Source organism: Equus przewalskii, chromosome X (genome assembly GCF_037783145.1).
Source record: "Equus przewalskii isolate Varuska chromosome X, EquPr2, whole genome shotgun sequence".
Lineage (NCBI taxonomy): Eukaryota > Metazoa > Chordata > Mammalia > Perissodactyla > Equidae > Equus > Equus przewalskii.
In genome coordinates, this window is record NC_091863.1 from 86914626 (window position 1) to 86934356 (window position 19731).

At 44.6% G+C, this 19731-nt stretch overlaps 2 protein-coding genes across 5 annotated transcripts in view; one reads left to right on the forward strand and one right to left on the reverse strand.

Moving 5' to 3' along the window:
• The window catches only part of LOC103564692 (NACHT, LRR and PYD domains-containing protein 12-like), a 39571-nt gene extending 20180 nt beyond the window's left edge, over nucleotides 1-19391 (forward strand). For all 4 annotated transcript variants that reach the window (XM_008540584.2, XM_070603815.1, XM_070603814.1 and 1 more), the window contains exons 5-13: nucleotides 386-475; nucleotides 7416-7586; nucleotides 7699-7869; nucleotides 9784-9963; nucleotides 10636-10806; nucleotides 10915-11085; nucleotides 11394-11564; nucleotides 11685-11855; nucleotides 16012-19391. In XM_008540584.2, coding sequence (XP_008538806.2) covers nucleotides 386-475; nucleotides 7416-7586; nucleotides 7699-7869; nucleotides 9784-9963; nucleotides 10636-10806; nucleotides 10915-11085; nucleotides 11394-11564; nucleotides 11685-11855; nucleotides 16012-16093 — 1378 coding nt within the window. In that variant the 3' untranslated portion in view covers nucleotides 16094-19391. The remainder of the gene's footprint in view (nucleotides 1-385; nucleotides 476-7415; nucleotides 7587-7698; nucleotides 7870-9783; nucleotides 9964-10635; nucleotides 10807-10914; nucleotides 11086-11393; nucleotides 11565-11684; nucleotides 11856-16011) is intronic.
• On the reverse strand, nucleotides 3956-7004 carry LOC103564696 (testis-expressed protein 13A). Its single transcript, XM_070605324.1, is given in 5 exon segments — nucleotides 3956-4185; nucleotides 4188-4401; nucleotides 4403-4515; nucleotides 4565-5032; nucleotides 6935-7004. Coding segments are annotated over 5 exon segments (1095 nt in total).
• Nucleotides 19392-19731: the final 340 nt, after the last annotated feature.

Consider the following 19731-nt stretch of genomic DNA (forward strand, 5'->3'; position numbering starts at 1 on the left):
CGGGCAAGTCACTTGACCTCTCTGAGCATCTGCAAAATAGTGACTACAATACCTTTCGTTGAATTAAGGACCAGATAAGATAGTTTGTGTATTTAAAGTGCTTACCTTGATGCCTGGCACACAGTAACGTGGCTTTGGCTTTGGAGTCAGATAGACCTGAATACTGACCTCCGTTCTCTTCCTACCTATGTGACCTTGAGCAAATTATTTACTTTTGGGGGAACTTTTATTTCCTTATTTTCAAAATGGAGTAATACCTCCTAAGGTTTTTGGAAGAGGTAGGTTAGTACTAGTATGATAACAAAAGCCAAAATAAGACTTTGGCTTAAAATTTTGTTTTTAATTATTTTGTTTTAAATTATTTTTGCTTTCTCACCTCTTTTAGGTCCTTCCAGCTGTGCAATTTGCCAGTGTCTCGGCTACACTTGCTCTGCCAAGTACTGCGTAATCCAGATTGTAAAATCAGAGACCTGAAGTAAGTTGAACTTTGCTTTAAACTCTTAGATATTTGCAGGTAAAGACTGGGTTGCTAGAAATTGTACTCCCAGACGATCGCACCTGAAGAAAAAGTATAACTAGTGCTCTGTTTTCTATAGCGAAACAGCAAATGAAAAGATGTGCTATGAGCCTAGAAGGGGTAGGGAGTCAGGCACAGATCCCTGCCAGCCCCTCCTGCCTCTTCCCCTTTTGTAGGTGCTGTTTTTGCTGTAGTAAATGGGTGGCAGGCTGTAACACCTAAGAGATTTGTGTCTGGTGTCCCTGCTGGACCTAACCTCCTTCCTTTTCCTTCCAGAATTCCACAGTCCTCCTGGTTGGTTTTCTTTCAGTTGGGTTCTATCCCAGTCCATGCAGCTGGATGATCCTTTTCTCTCCCTCCATTCCCCACCTCCATCTCCCTCAGTTATTCCCCATAGTGCCGTTGCTCAGAAGCCCCCACTCCCACCCTGACCTTCGGTCCTTGCTCACTCTCAGGTGTCTTGACTGCTTGTCCGTCCACATCACAAACACACAGGCATGAACCCCGTTGGTTTCCCACCCCCTCAACATACAGATCAGTGTCTGTTCTCTTTCCTTCTAGTCCCAGAGGAAGAGGTGGCCTTTCCAAACCCGCCCAACCCAGTAAATTCACTTCCTTTTATTTTTGTATTTTTGTGAGCACTTAATTGTTTAGCTTTATGAAACACAGAAGTATGTAAAGATATGAAAGCCTTCCACCCTACTGCCCTGTACCCCATCCCACCCCATACCTCCACATCGCCAACTCCTATTTCCTATTCTGACTTTGATCCCACCCTCTCTAGGTAATACCTTTTTTGCTGAATATCTCTCCAGACCTTTTTCTATGCTTATTCAAACATAAATCTGTAACGTAAAGCACACATAAATCTATAATATACATAGCATATATATACGCATTTATAGAACTTTTGGGGGTTTTGTTTCACAAAAAAACAAAATTGGCCCTGTCGTGTTTTTTTTTCATTGAGCAGTACCATGGACGTGCCTCCAGTACAGTCTGCAGGATCTACCTCATTCTTTTACATATTTCTTGCGTTTTCAAGCTTTCTTCAGCTATCTCCTTCCTCATGGCTCAAGTTTCTCCCGTATTCAAAAGAACCCTCTCTCAGCCATGCATCCCACCTCACTCCTTCCCTCCGCAGCCAGAAGTCCTTGAAGGGAAGCCTCCCTCACTGAGTGCACATCCTCAACCCTTGCAGTTTGCCTTCTGCCCCTCCTGTACCCAGACCTGCTCAAAGATCGAAAGTGAACGCCAGACCCAGTGCGCACTTTTCACCTCCTATCTTAGGGGCCCCCTGCAGCCCCGGGCACTGCTGAGCACACTCCCCTTGCAACTCTCTTCCCTCTGTTCTGACTACCGCTACATGCCTCATTGCCTCCATGGTTCCCAATCAGGGACGATTTTGCTCTCCTGTGGGCATGTGACAATATCTGGAGATAATTTTGGTTGTCACAGTTAGGGGGCGATGTGCTCCTGGCCTCTACTGGGTTCTGAGGCCAGGGTTCTGCTGAACGTCCTACAGTGTACTGGACAGCCCCCTGCAACAATTATCCAACCTCAAGTGTCAAGAGTGCTGGGTTTGGGAAACCTGGCTCTAGAACTGTAGAAATGAGCCCAAGAACACTTCTGACAAGTGCAGGTTAGGGATCTTGCCGGTGTGTCCCTCAGACAAAGCACTGGAGAGTGAATGAGGACAGAAGGTCGGGGTGGGGGTAGGGGCTTTTGGGCAATGACAACCATCCTGATGTCTGTCCACACCTCCACACCTGCCCCAACAGGAGAGAGCCCAAGGTCACATCCAGCCGCTGCAGAGATATCCCAGGGCCATGACAACTTCAGTCCCTAGGTCCTCAGTCTCCAGGCGATGTCCAGGGCTCCTCTAGTTATCTCAGTCTGGTCCAGGTGTGAATCCTCACCATCCTGCCACCTGCAGGATAAACCACACATTTAGCCCCGCTCAAGACATCTTCTCGTCATCAGAGGGGGAGATGCAGACCATCCTCCACACTCCCCCTTTCCCAGTTTACCCCCTCCCTCTGGAAATTGATATCCCGTTGGGATATGTTCTATTCCACATTTCTGAATCCACTGAGGGCTTTCTAGCCAGACTCCGCTCCTACTATTGTCCTGGTGGTGGGCTGGGGGAGAGAATCCCTCAGGATGGCACCATGCTTTGGTCTGTGGTCTAGCCCAGCCCACCCTTAGGCACCGTCAGTTGCTGACTCACCTCCTTGGCTGTGGCATGAGTTCCTTGATCAGATCTGACTGTCCCCAGTTCTGATCACTGGGCATTGGGGAGGCTTCTCCTGTCATGGGGCTGAAGAGCCATAGCAGTCCTCACCTGCAGCTGGTGCTGGCATCCTCTGTATGCAGCCCTGAGGGATTCCCTTAGAGGTGGCACATCTCTGCTGTGGTGTAAGCCTGGTTTGCCCCAGGCCTGTTTTGATTGTTTCTTGTGATATAACTTGCTGAGAACATGAAAGAGCTTCCTGTCTAGTTCATTCCTGGAGACTCTGGGGATCCAGGAATCCCCACTACCTGGCACTCCCTGAGGACCTCCCCAGCCAGGTCCAACATTTTCTTTGATGGCTTGTGGTTTGCAACTGCTCTTATTGTGTCAGTTTCTGTCTTGGAAGTAACCTGGTTGCCCAGAACAGGAACCCGCTCAACTTAGCTTCAAGAAAAGGGGATCTGTGTAAAGTAGCTTTTCACAAAGCACAATTGCAGAAAGTGGAAAAGTGGCCGGGCTGCCACTCTTTCCATCTCTGGGGTCACAGGATCAACTCCTTTCTACTTCTCTGTGCCTGTGTGTTCCCTGGGACCTCATAATGTCATCCTCTAAAAGACACTTGGCCTCTGTAAAGCACCCAGTTCTGCTCCCCCACAGCCAGGGTCAGGCCTTGGCATCCATGGCTCTGACCTTGGCCCCAACTCCAAGTGACCCATTGTTTCATTTCCCAACACCATCCTGACTTTGGCATCTGCCTCTCTGTTCAGATTGTCTAGTGTGAGAATCTGTTTTGCTCAGGATGGGTCAAATGCCCACTCCTGCTCCCATCATCTATAGCCTAGGTTGGGGAGGGAGTGGTTCGTTGTATACATAGCTGCCCAGGTCCACCAGATACCGGGGCTGGGGGAGAGAGACACAAATAGAAGCTGCAGCACTTCTGGGGTGTGGAATGCCAATGCTCTGGAACGCAAAGGGAGTCATCAAACATGTCTCTACATCTCTCTCCTGCCAGCCCCCTAATCTATAACCTCCCCAGTGGCCACCTCACACCCCACCTCCCATCCCACTTCCCACTTCTCTCACAACCCAGTTGCCCCATCCATCCACCCACCCTTTCCCCCCAAACCCTCCCCTACCTCTTCCCCTGCCTCTGAAAATTGATTTCCCTTTGGGATATTTTTCTGTTCTGTTTCACATTTTTGAATTCAAGGGTTTTGTAGCTAGATTCCCCTCCCGCAGCGGAAGCAAATCTCCCTCTGTGAAAAATTTACGGCCTTACACCAAGGGCAGTCCCAATCCTCGGGCCTGTGAAATACTGGAGGTCTTCTCTGATGATGGGGATCGAAGTCTCTCCTGTGTCTTTGGGATTGAAGGTCTATACCCTGAGCCCCCACATTAGACCCTAAGGTAACACTAGAGGGCCCCCAGTGGGAGCCGTCTGAGATGGAGCCCCTGATGTGAACATTGCTGCTGGTGGGGATGCTGTGGCTGACTCTGGGAAGGGGAGTAAGGGGCATGAGAAGGGGTATGCAAATGAGGCCGGGAGCTGCACAGGAAGGGATGCTGGGGAGACTCTGGACCTGGGCTTCATGGTCTCAGAGAAATAAAACATGGCTGTTTCCACAGACCTGAGACCTCCCTCCCTCTGCCCACCAGAGGGGTAATTATTTCTGCTCCACAGCTCCAAGAACCTGCAGGAGGCCTCCACCCAGCTCCTTTGCGGCCTCTTCCCCCTCCGCATCCTTCTCCTGTCTTCCTCCTCCTCCTGCAGCGGTGGCAGTAGAAGCAGCGGCCACCCTCCTCTCCCTTCTCACTTGCTCCTCCTTCTACCTGCTCCCGGGGAGACCCCAGCTCTTGGAGAGAAGTGGACAAGGTTGAGACCTGTTCTGAGGATGGAAACGGGGGCAGGGGGTGTGGCGGGGAGACAGGGCAGGGAGCAAGTCTGGGGAATCCTAGGGCCTGAAGGAGCTTCCACCTTAGAAGGTCCCGCTCTTTCTGCATCTCTGCCAGGTTGGCGTAAGTCTGCCGCAGCAGCTGGAAGGCTGTCTCCTTGTTCTCCATCTGCTGCACTGTGAGCTTCTTCACATCTGAGGCCAAGGCTTGTGCGTCTGACTTATGTAGTTTGGCGAAGTCCTGCAGCCACTGCACTCTGTGCGCATGAAACTGGCCCTGCCTGCAGGTGAAGTGCAGGCCCAGGGCCAGGCTGCCCCAGGCACAGGCCTCTTTGACCTTGCTGGGCACTGCGCTGTCCTCCAGGATGGCCCTGAGCTTGTCTTCCGTCTCTTCTCAGGACAGGGATATATTCTCAAGGTAGAACTCAGGGCCTTTTGCATGCCTGGCTGTCTTCTCATTGATGAAGGCCACCACCTTGCCATGCTGGAACCCACCACCAAGGTCGTCGGGTTTCAAGGCCGTGGCTGCTGAGGGGCTAAGGGGCTTGACTGGCCCTGTGGGGATGTCCCCTCCCTTCCCACTCGATCTCCTCCCTTCCCCTTGCCCTCACTCACCCAAACCCATGTAAAGACCCCCTAACTGCCTTGCCGCACTATAGGACACCTCCCATCAGGCCTCACCTCTCCAGCTGGGGGCCATAGGAGGTACAGGCCAAACATGCCTGCCTACTGTGCCCAAAGAGAAAAGAGAGAGGCATCTCTCTTTTCCTCCAAGGGCTCTGAGGAAAGACAATGAGGGGGGATGGGGGGTGCTAGTGCTGGCAGATGCGAAAATAAGATCCCTCCATGGGAAGAAACAGGGGTGGTCAGAAAAGACTTAGAATCAAGAACATGAAGCACTTGTAATCAAGTACAAAAAGTACCCCCCCATAATGGTTTTCCAAGAGATGGAATGTTCTAGAACAGGAAACAGCCCCAATTCCTCACTGGCCTCAGGTACCCCCTGGAGGAAGAGGGTGGAGCCAGAGAACAGCCTCATTCTCCATTGGCCCAGGACTGAGCACTGTAGTCACCCTAAATGGTCATAAATCCTGGCCATTTCCACTCCCAAAACGTGTCTCTAATCCGTCAATTTACACCCCCTCCCCCGCAATGCTAATCCAGCCCCCTCCTCCCCCATTTCTTCCCTGGACCACTGCAACCCTCTGACATCAGATCTGTCTTCTGCCCTACCCTGTCATCAGAGGGATCTGACCATGTCTCTTTAAACCTCCACTGGCTTTCTGAAGCCTACAGAATAAACCAGACAGACCTTAGGCTGAGCCCTACCCTGCCACTTACTATGTGACCTTGTGCTATAATTGAATCTGTTTCTAACTATGGGCCTGAATGACAAAGTGCATGTAAAGTTGACATAATGTTTTCCATGGTCCCATTTTTGTAAAATGTACAAACAAATCCTCTGTGTGTGTGTTTGCATGTGTTTCTGTGATCTTGGAGAAAGAAGTGGGAAGATATACACCAGACTCTTAACATTGGTTATGTCTGGGAGGTGGAATTGGAGGGGCGGTTGGGACAAAGTTTTTATCTTTTAAAAATACATCTTTATATGATTTTGTTTGTTACAAAGAACATATAACTCTACACGTATGCATGTATTAAAAATCTGGAAAGTTAAGGGGCCGGCCCCGTGGCCGAGTGGTTAAGTTTACGTGCTCCACTTTGGCCGCCCAAGGTTTCACTGGTTTGGATCCTGGGCGCGGACATGGCATCGCTCATCAGGCCACGTTGAGGCGGCGTCCCACATGCCACAACCAGAGGCACTCACGACTAGAATATACAACTCTGTACTGAGGGGCTTTGGGGGGGAGAAGAGAAAAAAAAGAAAGAACAAATAAAAAGAAGATTGGCAACAGTTGTTACCTCAGGTGCCAATCTTTAAAAAAAAAATCTGGAAAGTTATATACCAAAATTTTAATAGTGGTTGTCTTTGGATGGTAGGAATACTTAAAAAGAAACTTTATTCTTTATATTTTTCTCTATTGTAAAAATTATTTATAATAAGCATGCTTTATGTTTTTCAAAATTTAAAAAAAAGTAATTTTTCGATAGCTTTTGATTATTGTAAGTAATCTTTTGATACCTAGAAAGTAAACGTCCCCCTATAATCCCACTCTTTCCCCAACCTAGAAGATATCACTGTTACTAGTTTGATATAGAGCCTTCCAGGCTGTTAAAATAGGCCATAGCAGATGATTGGCAGTTTTTCAAACAAAGCATCTTCTCTCTTGCCTCCTGGCCTTTGCACAGGCTGCTCCATGACCGGATTGCCCCTCAGCTCCTCCCGCTCTCCTGCTGCCATTCTCCTCATCCACCTAACTCCTGTTCAACTGCAGTTCCCCTTCACAAAAGCACGCAAGCATTTCTTCCTCATAGGTATTTCCTGATCCTCCAAACCTCATCCAAAGCTAGGCTGAATTCTGCCACCTTCTGTGTCCCCAGGATGCCTTGTGCATACCACTTGTGCAGTGCTTTTCACACTGTATCATCACTTATGATTTCCTAACTTTTTCCCCCATTAACTGGGAATTCCTTGAGGGCAGATCTGGGTCTTAATTATTTCTGTGTTTTCAGCATCTCGCACAGTGGGAAGCACCCAATAGATTAATTGTTGAATGAATGGAAAGAATTCGTTACATCAGTAAGGTGCAAACAGGTACCTTTAAAGAGTCTTATTTTCTTTCCTCTCTGAAATGACTTTTTCTCCACACAGACTGATTTTCTGCCGCCTCACAGCTTCTTGTGGTAGGGACCTCTCCTTAGTGTTTGAAACCAACCAGTGTCTGACAAATTTGGAGTTTGTAAAAAATACCCTGGAAGATTCAGGAGTGAAGCTTCTGTGTCAAGGATTAAAACACTCAAACTGTATCTTACAGACATTGAGGTAACTGCTAGAAGGAGAATTTGTCTGTGTTCGTATCAGTTTTTGTCAATTGCTGTTTGTGTGGGGGAAGAGCCTGAATAAGGTAATGAGGTTATTCTTCTGTTCTCTGAAGGTTGTACCGATGCCTTATCTCTCCCGCTTCTTGTGAGGCGCTAGCAGCTGTTCTCAGCACCAGTCAGTGGCTCACTGAACTGGAAGTGAGTGAAACCAAACTGGAAACTTCAGCTTTTAAATTTCTCTGTGAAGGCTTGAAAGATCCAAACTGCAAATTACAGAAGCTCAAGTAAGTTGTAACTATTAAAATTGTTCCATACTGTAGGAAAAATTTTAAAAATACGCAACTCAAGATGGATATTATGTGATCAAAAGATTTCAAGGAGTCAAGGAGAGGATGAATAAAAGTGGCAGTCCCTAAAACTGTTCCTATGTAACAACTTTAGGGAGAGAATTTTCGTTGTAAGTGGCAATAACATCAATGACAATAATAATAACCCACACTTATTGAGCAATTACTTTGTGCTAAACATTGTGCTGAGTGCTTTGTATACATGATTTCCTTTAATTCACACAACAGTTCTGAGAAGTTCAGATTATTATCCTCATTTTAGCAGATAAGGAAATAGAGATCCAAGGTCATAAGACTAAATAACTTGGCAAAGGCACAATTTGAAAGCCAGATGTGTCTGACTTCAAAGTCCATGGTAATGACTATCATATATGTATTAGTCAGGGTTCTTGAGAGAAACAGAACCAATAAGGTGAGTATGAATATATAGAGAGATTTATTTTAAAGAGTTGACTCACATGGACTATGACAGCTGTCAAGTTCAAAATCTTTAGGGTAGGCTGGCAGGCAGGAGACACAGGAAAGAGCCAATGTTGCAGTTCAAGTCCAAGATGCAGTCTGCCAGCAGAATTCCCTCTTCTTCTGGGGAGGTCAATCTTTTTCTTTTCTTTCTTTCTTTTTTTTTTTTTTTTTTAAGATTTTATTTTTCCTTCTTCTCCGAAAGCCCCCCTGTACATAGTTGTGTAGCTTTAGTTGTGGGTCCTTCCAGTTGTGGCATGTGGGATGCCGCCTCAGCATGGCCTGTTGAGTGGTGCCATGTTCGCGCCCAGGATTCAAACCAGCGAAACCCTGGGCCGCTGAAGTGGAGTGCGCGAACTTAACCACTTGGCCATGGGGCGGCCCCACATCTTTTTCTATTAAAGCTTTCAACTGATTCAATGAGGCTCACCCACATTATGGAGGGTAATTTACTTTATTCAGTGTCTACTGATTTAAATGTTAATCTCATCGAAAAAGTACCTTCACAGAAACATGTATAATAATGTTTGACCAAATATCTGGATACTATGACCTAACCAGTTTGATACATAAAATTAACCATCACAATATGTATGTGTGATTTTCTGAAGTGAAGCCCCTTTGGCATTAAAGCTTTCTAAAATCCACTTTAAAGCTCATTTTTTGGGGAAAATGCCTCTATTTAAAATTTCTAAATTGGGGAGATATAGATACATGTCTTTATGAGCCCTCTTCAAGACTGACTTTAAAGCCTGGTAACACAAGAGAAAATTGAGAACTCAAAGTTTGTAGTATATATCATAGACATTCTTAAAAGTGACGAAAGAAAAAGTTGATGGGAAATTGTTCACGGAATTGGACTACTTAACATGGAGAAACAAAGACTGAGAAGGCACGAAGGTCAGTAAAAACTACTCTCTTGGGCCAAAGAAGGAATATTATGTGGATGATGGTGATGGGCTGGGTCTCTCTAAGGATGGCAAATTAATGAATCATGGACTTTCAGATAAGAGGGAAGGAAAGAGCTTTTGACTGTAAAATTTATTAATGATTATTATAGCATTTTCCCCCTGGGATTTGCAAGAAGACATGAGATAGAGTGCTAAATTTATGCAGGGAATTAAAATGAGATTAGGTCATCTTGATATTTCCTCCCAACCCTTTTCTTTTCTTGGGCAGTCACCATTTATTGAGTTCCCACTTGGGGACACAGTGTTGTGGGAGCAATGTACAAGTCCCTTACATGGGAAATGTTGGCTGTGACGTACTCAAGGTTAGGGGTTTTGTATGGATGGGCCTTTATTTTCTCTGCTCATAAAGTATTGCAAGTAGGGGTTGAGTAGGATGATAAAGCAGCCAATTCTATCTCTGTTGGTCTTTCTTTCTCTCCAGGTTGTGTGATAGCATTCTCCCCGAAAGCTCAGAGGCTGTTTGCAAGTATCTTGCCTCTGTTCTTATTTGCAATCCACACCTTACTGAGTTGGACCTGAGTGAAAATCCCCTGGGGGATACAGGGGTGAAGTATCTTTGTGAGGGTCTCAGACATTCCAACTGTAAAGTGGAGAAACTAGAGTAAGTTTCTTAGAACTATCTGCTATCATCTTATGACTATTAAACTTGTTGAATGCCTACTGTGTGCCAGGATCTATGTTGGTGCTTACCAGAAGTTATTTCACCTAATTTACTCCTTACAATAACCATATAAGGTGGGTTTTCTTATCCCCATTGTACAGATGAGGAAACTGAGGATCAGGGGGATAAGTGACTTGTCCAAGGTCACATTGCTAAAAGGTAGTATAGTCAGGATGTGACTCTCCAAATCTCATGCTCTTTCCAGTATACTATGGTCTTGTGTGTTTACAGGAATGACACTAATTACATTTTAACTCTGTAAAGATTACCTACCATGCACTCAACTAGATGTGAGTGGAGTTAGCAGAAGAACTACAAGTGACAAGGCTTTCCTTAAGGACACACAGATGTAAAACAATTGGAGAGCGACACAGTTCAACGTGTAATCAAGTGCCCAACACTGTGGAATCATTTAGAAATGTCAGATGAGCCCTGCGAAAGGGAGGAGGTTGCTGTGGGTTGGAGACCTCAGAAGGAGACTCTGTGAAGGAGGTGGACCAGGAACTGAAATGTGAAGGATGGCTAGGACTTAGCTAAGTGAGGAGGCTGGGAAAACATTCCTAGGAAGCTAAATGCAGCAGTGGCTCATTTTTCTTCTTTTTCTCTGGGTAGCTTGAGCACATGTCACCTCACGGATGCTAGCTGTGTGGAGCTCTCTTCTTTTTTGCAAGTGAGTCAGACTTTAAAAGAGCTGATTGTGTTTGCCAATGCCCTGGGGGACACAGGAGTACAGCATCTCTGTGGAGGTCTGCGGCATACCAAGGGTATAATTGAGAATCTTGTGTAAGTGTCTGCTTGTCTTAGTCCTTCTCATGGGCTTTGGCATTTGAAGTTCAGTGGGACTCCCTGCTTCCGTGGTTAACAGCCACCTTGATGTCCCCATCCCTCCAGGCTGTCCGAATGTTCCCTCTCTGCAGCTTGTTGTGAGTCCCTCGCCCAAGTCCTGCGCTCCACCTGGAGCTTGACAAGGCTGCTTCTAATTAATAACAAAATTGAAGATTTGGGACTGAAATTGCTGTGTGAAGGATTAAAACAGCCTGACTGTCAGTTAAAGGATCTGGCGTAAGTATCATGGACTATAGCCAAAGGCAGAATTTCCTGATGTTTCAGCAACTCCCAAAATTAAATGAGTATTTTTTGGCCTGGTGATTGAATCTCCAGGGAAGCAATAAATGAAGAGCCAAATAATTTAGGGGGAATAAATTTTCCCCTCTCCACAATCTCTGCTTGGCCCTGGTCGAAGGGATTATTTTTTTTTTACATGACACTCTGATTTTCTAACGTGTTTTTTTTAGTGGGCAAACACAGTTCTTAAAGTGACCCAGTGCAGATGAAATGACGTCAGCCTTCTCTCCCTTACTTTCTGGCAGATTGTGGACCTGTAACCTGACAGGAGAGTGCTGTCAGGATTTGTGCAATGCACTCTACACTAATGAACAGCTGAGAGTCCTTGACCTTAGTGACAACGCCTTAGGGGACGAGGGCATGCAGGTGCTATGTGAAGGGCTAAAACAGCCCTCCTGCAAACTACAGACCTTGTGGTAAGTGCACAGGGACTCCTTGGCCATTGGACTCTTATTCCAGTCTGTATATGAAATGGAGGGTAATTGTGGAACTTGGGGTAAAACTGATTTATTTCTTGAATCCCCAATCCCCCGTAGGTTAGCACAATGTCATCTCACAGATGCATGCTCTGGAGCCCTCGCATCTGTCCTCAACAGAAATGAGAACCTAACATTGCTAGACTTAAGTGGAAATGACTTCAAGGACTTTGGAGTGCAAATGCTGTGTGACGCACTGATTCATCCAATATGTAAACTTCAGGAGTTCTAGTAAGTGACTGTGGTGGAGGAAGTGAGAGGGAGGGGTCAGGACAGGCATCTTGGGTTTGATCATAGCCCATTGCAGTGAGAAAAGAAAAGAAAAGCTGAGGGCAGGTCATGCGTAGGCCAAGTAAGTGAAGTTGCCGGTAGGCCTCCTCCTTGGACACAGGCAGGGAGAGAGGCAGGGAACAGGTGGTGCTGGATCTCCCTGCTAAGTGAAGCAGCTTGGTGCGGGAAAAAGAGCTCCAGAACTAGATTCTGCTACGTCTGCCTTAAACACTAAGTCTAGCATCTACTAGCTACATGACCATGCTTACTTAACCTCCCTGAACTTTAGTATCCTTGTCTGTAAAATGAAGCTAATACCAGTACCTGACTACCTGGTGTTAGCACGGAGGTTAAATGAAGTGAGATGTTAATTACAAATGTACCTAGTACAATTCTTGGCACGTAGGAGGTATTCCATTAATGTTAGACCCTTTCCCTTTTCTCTTCAAATACTTGCTAGAGGCCTTAATGTTTACATTTTGAGAGTCTTCAAGACTCAAGGGGATGAAGCTGTAATGATGCAATTACAGAAAGTGGAGGTCTTGTCCGTTCCTGGTCAATGTCTGTCTACCAGCTCAGCAGGCTGACATGACACACAAAGTAATTCTTGATTAGGATACAACTATGCTTGTTGGCAGCTAACCGGTGGCCAAATGGCCATTCATTTCTGGTGTTCAGAACTGGAACACATGATGGGAAATAAAAGCTGAGTACAAAAATTCCACATTCCAAAGCCAGTTTGATGGACTTAAGCATAAATGAAAACAGCATAAAAGCCTGTTTACAAGTCTTGCTGAAACAGAAGCTGGTTCTCTACTAGCAAAGTGAAGTCTGTTAGTTTCAAAAGCCTGAGAGTGTGTTGATTACTGCCCAGGAAGAGGGAATTATTCACAACATTATAAGCTTCAGGGCTTTAGGGACCTCCGTGGTGTCTTTCTCAGAAAGAGGTGCCTGGAGTCTATATTGTCAACAGATTGAAATAAACTCAATGATCAATCCCAATGTTTCTTTAAATGTAGAGTAATTTAATGTGGTAGCACTTTATAGTGTGTATGCTTCAGCAGAGGTCCTAAATGACAGCAAGGAGAAATTATTTTGTTGGTGATGCCATGGGATTATTTGTCTTTTGGGGTTTTTTTGGTAAATTGTTGCACCTTTTTCTGTTTCTCTTGCTTTATCTTTTAAACAGTGTGCTTCCATTGTGTTTTCAGGCCAACCTTCAAACCTTTATAACTTGTCAATTGACAGGTTGATAGCAGTGTGCAATAATAGTTCAGAATACAAAATAAAGGACACACACACGCACAGAATAGACACCATTCACTGAGCTCAAATAAATTTTGAATGTTAGAGTATACATAAGACAAACAACACTGAAATCAAAAGAAATATATACTTACTGAGGTAAGATGAGAGGAAACTATGGATCATTTAAAGTGGTGGTGGGCTAGAGGAGGGTAAATCCAGGAAAGCCTCCTATAAAGGAGGCATCTTCTCTGCAAATTGGAAAGAGGGGAGGAAGAAGGTTATTTTCTAAGAACTGCTTGAGTGTGGAATCTGAATCTTATTCCTCATTGAATTTTCCCTTGTAAACTTCCCAGCTCAGTGCTCTGTATATAGTAAATACATATAGCAGACCAGTTCGTAATTTAGGGCATCTAGGGGCAAGGCAAGGAGACAGTTAATGATATGTTCAATAAAGACTAGGTGTCTAGACATTCAGAAGGCCAAGGGTAAAGAAGAGGTTGTGGCCTCAGAGTGACAAAGCTTACCTTCATTCATTCCACAAGCACTTGCTGAGTATCTGCTATGTGCTAGGCAGATGTACCAGGTGCTAGGAGACAGGAATGAATAAGACACGAGACACGGTCTGTACTCTTCAGGGCCAGTGGGCCTAGTAGTATAGACAGGCACGTAAACTGATGAATGCAATCGGGTAATCATGGCAGGAGACAACTCACCCAGCCCAAGAGTGTCAGGGAAAGCTTCTTTGGAGAAAGAGCCACCTGAGTTGAGTCTCAGGACTATAGCCAGGGGAAATGAGAGTAAAGATGAAGAAGGGTAGTCCAGACTCAGGAGATAGCATGAGCAAAGTTAGCCAGACAATAAGCAGCACAGTTTATGGTACTTGATGGGGATAGAGGTGGGCAATCTCCAGGAAGTTTGCTATTGCTGGAGCATAGAGTACAAAGTAGAATGTGTGAAAAAATGAGCCTGAGGGGGTAGGCAAGGCCTTGTATGCCATGTGTGATTACTAAGACCTATTAACAGAATTCTGGGGACAAATTCAGTCATCATTCTCTTTCTCTCACATACTCTAGTAGCAGTGCATTTTGAGGCCTCTCCTTCCCTTTCTAAACTGGTCCCAAAGATGGAGCCAGTTTTGCTTACAAAGCTGGTTGGAGAATCAGTCCGCTGCTGCTGCTGTTTCTCACTGCCACATGGGACCGATCCTGAGAACTGCTCCTGCCCAGTCCCACAGAAGCTTGGTGGCTGGTTGGTGATGCCCTGGCTGGTCTGGATCCCTCCCAGCCCTGCAGTACCATTATGCTTGGGCTCTGAGGCACAGATACCTTGGTCCACAGCCAAGTGTGCAGCCATCGCTTTTTAAAGTACCGTATATATCAGGGTGGTTGGGTCTAGAGGAGCTCCTTGAATCATCCACAGGTATATATGTGTGAAACTCTCCCTTGCCCACAAAGGTGTAAGCCCCTGAGTTGAGTCAGGGGCCCCACTTAAACCTTCTTTTGTCAAGATAATTTTGTTTTAGGGGCCTTGGTGCCTTTCCCAGGCACTGGACCCTGGAGAAAACCTCCTAGCTCACCCTGATACATGCTCCTAATTCTAAATTTGGAAAGATGGGATTGAGAGTAACCGGTATCTTAGCTCTCACAAGACCTCTTGGCTTCCTAAGCTGTTGGCCCACTCATTCCTCAGAAGTGACCTCTACATATGAGGAGGTAAGACAGCTTTTGCTAAGTCACTCAGAAAATTCTTAAGGTCTTGTTACCCTTCCATGGCATTAAATGTGTACTTACCCTACAATTGCATAACTAGCAGGGCTACTCATTTCACTTTGCTAGATAAAGATTAGCTTCTATCCATTTAAAACTCAAAACTGTACTTCACTACATACTTGAAAGAGCTGGACCTTCTTTTGTAGTCAGTGGGTTTTAATCGGAGACATGCATGTGGAGTTTGAAGTGCCTGTGGGACACTGTAGGAAGTTTTCTAGTAGGTAGGCAGTTGGATGTAGGAATGTGCCCTGGAGATGATAGCTGAAGCCATGACAATGGATGAGATCTTCTAGGGAGAGTCAGAAGAGAACCTCTGAAGAACATCTCTGGGTAATTGGCCCTGGGCAATACCAATTTTTAAGAGGCAGATATGGAAAGGAAAATCCTTGGAGAAAACCAAGAAAGAAAGATGTCCTGGAAACTATGGGAAAAGTGAGTTTCAAGGAAGGAAGAGTAAGTGCTCAACAGTACCAAGTGTAGCAGTGAGGTCCAAAAGGATGAGTACTGCAAAGTGTCCATGGGATTTTGCAATTAGAAGGCCATAGATGACCTTGTCCAGGGCCATTTTAGTGGTGTGGTGCGGCCGGAAACCAGATTGTAGTGACTTGAAGAGATGGGAGAAAAGGAAGTGGAGAAGGAGTGGAGACTACTTTTTCAAGAAGTTTGTGAAAAGGAGAAGCAATATGGGGTCATAGCTGGGGGGAATTGTGGGACTGCAGGAAGGAGGGAGTTGTTCTTTTTCTTTTTTGCCTTATTTTAGGATAGACACATTTGTAGGCTGAGAGAAAGGAGCCCAGAGAGAGGAGAGGGAGAGGTTATAGTTACAGGAGCGGGGACTGAGGGATTACTGGAGCAGGGCCTTAGACAAAGGCAGGGAGGGACAGAAGTGAAAATCCAGGAGGAAGTTAAGTGTTTTCTCTTTTGAGACCCAAGGAAAGGAGCTAAGGCTGAGGAAGGAGATGATAGACAGCCAAGTGGGTGAAGTAACTGAGTGGTGCCATGGAGCAAGTGTGAATGGGAATCTTTTCCTTGATAATAGGAAAGCTTCTGATGGCGTCTGCTGGCTTAACTTGACACAAGATTCTTTTCATTTTTCATAGCATTGACACGGATCATTTACATGAAGAAACACTCAGAAAGATGGAAGCTTTAAAAATAAGCAAGCCTGGAATCACCTGGTAGTTTCCAAGGAGAGCCCCCGAATCAGCTGCACATAGACCCCCTCCATCTGGCACCATCTTTGATAGTATTCTTGTTCTAAACCTGTTAACCTTTGCTGAGGACACTAGTGTGAAACAAGCAGCAATGATTGCTATTTCTTATATAGATCCATCCACTAAGTAGGATGTAAAAGGCAGAAACACCTTAGTTCAAATGTCTTCAGCAATAATACCTTGCATTCTTATATTGTGTTATAATGTTGACTGTGTCTTCACAAAAACCCTGGAAGATGGGAAGATGAGGCTCAGAGAGGTGGTGACTAGCTCCAGGTCACAAAGCTCATTAGTGGGACAGTTGGGACTGGAATCCAGCCAGGTCTCCCAATACCCAGACCAGGCAGGGAAACAATAGAAAAAGGACATGTGAATGAGTCCACTTAAAGAAACAAGATACTTTCATCCATTTTGAGTATCTTCTTTCTTTAAGTGGACTCAAGACTTGAATGTAAGACCTGAAACCATAAAACTCCTAGAAGAAAATATAGACAGTACACTCTTTGACACTGGTCTTAGCAGCATCTTTTCAAATACCATATCTACTCAGGCAAGGGAAACAAAAGAAAAGGTTAACTAATGGGACTACATCAGATGAAAAAGTTAACTAATTGGACTACATCAGACTAAAAAGTATCTGCAAAGCAAAGGAAACCATGAACAAAACAAAAAGACAACCCACCAACTGGGAGAAAATATTTGCAAATCATTTATCCAACAAGGAGTTAATCTCCAAACTATACAAACAACTCATACAACTCAACAACAAAAAAACAAACAACCCGGTCAAAAATGGGCAGAGGACATGAACAGATATTTTTCCAAAGAAGATACACAGATGGCCGGTAGACACATGAAATGATGTTCAACATCACTAATTATTAGGGAAAAGCATATCAAAACTATGTTGAGATATCACCTTACACCAGTTAGAATGGCTATAATTACCAAGACAAAAACAGCAAATGTTGGAGAAGATGTGGGGAAAAGGGAACCCTCATACACTGCTGGTGGGATTGCAAACTGGTGCAGCCACTATGGAAAACAGTATGGAGATTTCTCAGAAAATTAAAAATAGAAATACTGTGCTATCCAGCTATCCCACTACTGGGTATTTATCCAAAGAACTTGAAATCAATGACCCAAAGAGATTTATGCACTTCTATGTTCATTGCAGCATTATTCACAAAAGCCAAGACATGGAAGCAACCCAAGTGCCCTTCTACCGATGAATGGATAAAGATGATGTCATGTATACACAGACACACACAGACACACACAGACACACACACACACACACGCACATACACGCACACACTGGAATACTACTCAGCCATAAAAAAGACATAATTGTTCCATTTGCAACAACATAGATGGACCTTGAGGATATGATGTTAAGCGAAATAAGCCAGACAGAGAAAGAGGAATACTGCATGATTTCGCTTGTGTTTGGAAGATAGAAAATACATGGATAAAGAGAACAGATTAGTGGTTATCAGAGGGGAAGGGGGTTGGGGAGTGTGAAAAGGATAAAGAGGCACATATGTATGGTGATGGACAAAAATTAAGACTACTAGTGGTGAGCACAATGAAGTCTATTCAGAAATTCATAAATAATAATCTACACCTGAAATTACACAATGTTATAAACCATTATGATCTCAATAAAATTACTGGGAACAAAAGATACTTGAAGTGATTAAAGGACAAGAGGGTATACAAACACTTGTTATATATCTTATGGTGCTGATTTTAAGTAAAACTGTAATTCACAAAAGAGAGAGGAATGAGCTGGATTAATAGGGAAAGTGAGACTTGAGGTGGGCCTTGAGAATGAGTAGGATTGAAGTAGGGGGAGATATACTGGCCCGTGTCTGTAAGACTGTAAGCCACGGCTGTGTTTGTGAGGAGCTCACCAAAAGCACCTTGGGAGAGAGAAATGTTTGCATTAGAGTTTCTTAGCTGGGTATCCGTATCCCAGGCTCCTGAGGGTGCTCTCCAGTTCCCAGGCTCAACTCCCTCTCTGAACTTGTAACACCTCCCTCACGTGTGTGTTCTTGTTCACGGGCTCCTCTGACTGACTCACTCCTCATCCCTGACAGCATATAGCAGAGTCTGGCGTGGATCCTGCACCACCCCATGTTTCTGTCTCTGCCTGGCCTCCACAGAACACCAGATGAGACAAGTGGAGAGAGGGAATGCCAGGCAAGGAATATAGCACAAAGTCTGTGAAATAGGAGCGAATGTGGTGTGGGGTCGACAGAAGAGTCGGCTGTCCTGATTAAGGTGTACAGTTGTCTCTGGAAGCTACTTGACTAGCAGTGTGACCCTGAATAAGTCACTTGGTTTCTTGGAGCCTTAATTTTCTCGTCTATAAAATGGACATAAATTGACATTAACCTTTCAGGGCTGTTGTTCACAACATGGTGCCTACCCCACAGTAGGTACCGATTAATGGTAGCTGTTTGTATGAGTGTGGACCTGTAATATCACTCAGCTGTGTAGTCTTGGAGCTCCCAGATTTTCGTGCTGTGTAGTCAGTGTGAACTGTGTGTTTGAACTAAATGAGTGTGCTGAAGGCAGTGAATCTAGTGGGAGAAGAGACACACAGTGGGAAGTTATTGCAAGCGAGAGGACCAGCTGCTCCGTGACCTTATCCATCATCATGTATTGTTCCCCACTGCCCTGGGAGATGGTACTCTCAGTCAGGAGACCAGGTCCGGCCTGAGAAGAATGGTCAAGATCGCAGTTTGTTTCCAGTTTTCTCAAGTTCTTCTTTCCCCTTAGTTATTTAACACTTATTTATTGAGCATTTATTATGTGCAAGTTTTTGTGCTAAGTGTTGGCTTTTGAATATGCCTTTTCCTGTGCACTTCCCCTACCATGTTCTCTGACTGCCCTGGTCTCTCTTTTAGTCTGGTAAACATGTGATAATACTCAGTCACATTAAGAGCTCAAAGATATAATGTTAAATTAAAAATTTCAAAGCTCTGTGTGTGTGTATGTGTGTGTGTGTATCCTATTTGTGTGCAAAAGGCTAAATATGCATGTGTCTGTATGTGTCCAGTATATGTATGGAAGGAAGGATATATACAAGAAATTGCTAACAACAGTTACCTCTGGCAAGTGGAATTTGGCAAGCAGGGGCAGTGGGAGAAGAGGAAAGGAACTTTTCATTTTCATCTATAGCCCTCTGTTCTACTTGATGTTTTTACCATGTGCATGTATTATTTTTGTAATTAATAAACTTGATGCTAAAAATAAAACTCATTTATACTGAGGAGTTATTTCTTTTTCTTTAAAACATGATGATTTAGAAGAAAATATGGGGCAGGCATTTATAAGCATGCATAAAAACCCAAAGGAAAAGAATGAAAGATTTGATGACAACAAAATTAAAAACCTCTTTATGAAAAAAATAACCCATAAATTAAAAGGCTAGTGATAAACTGGAAGAATGTATTCAGCACTTGTATAAAGACAAGGCTGATGTCCATAATATAAATAACAAACCAGTATGAAAAACAACATAGAGGACTTCTACTTCTATAATAACAAGTCTCAGCAAAGTTAAAGGATTCGAGTCATGCAAAGTATGTTCTCTGA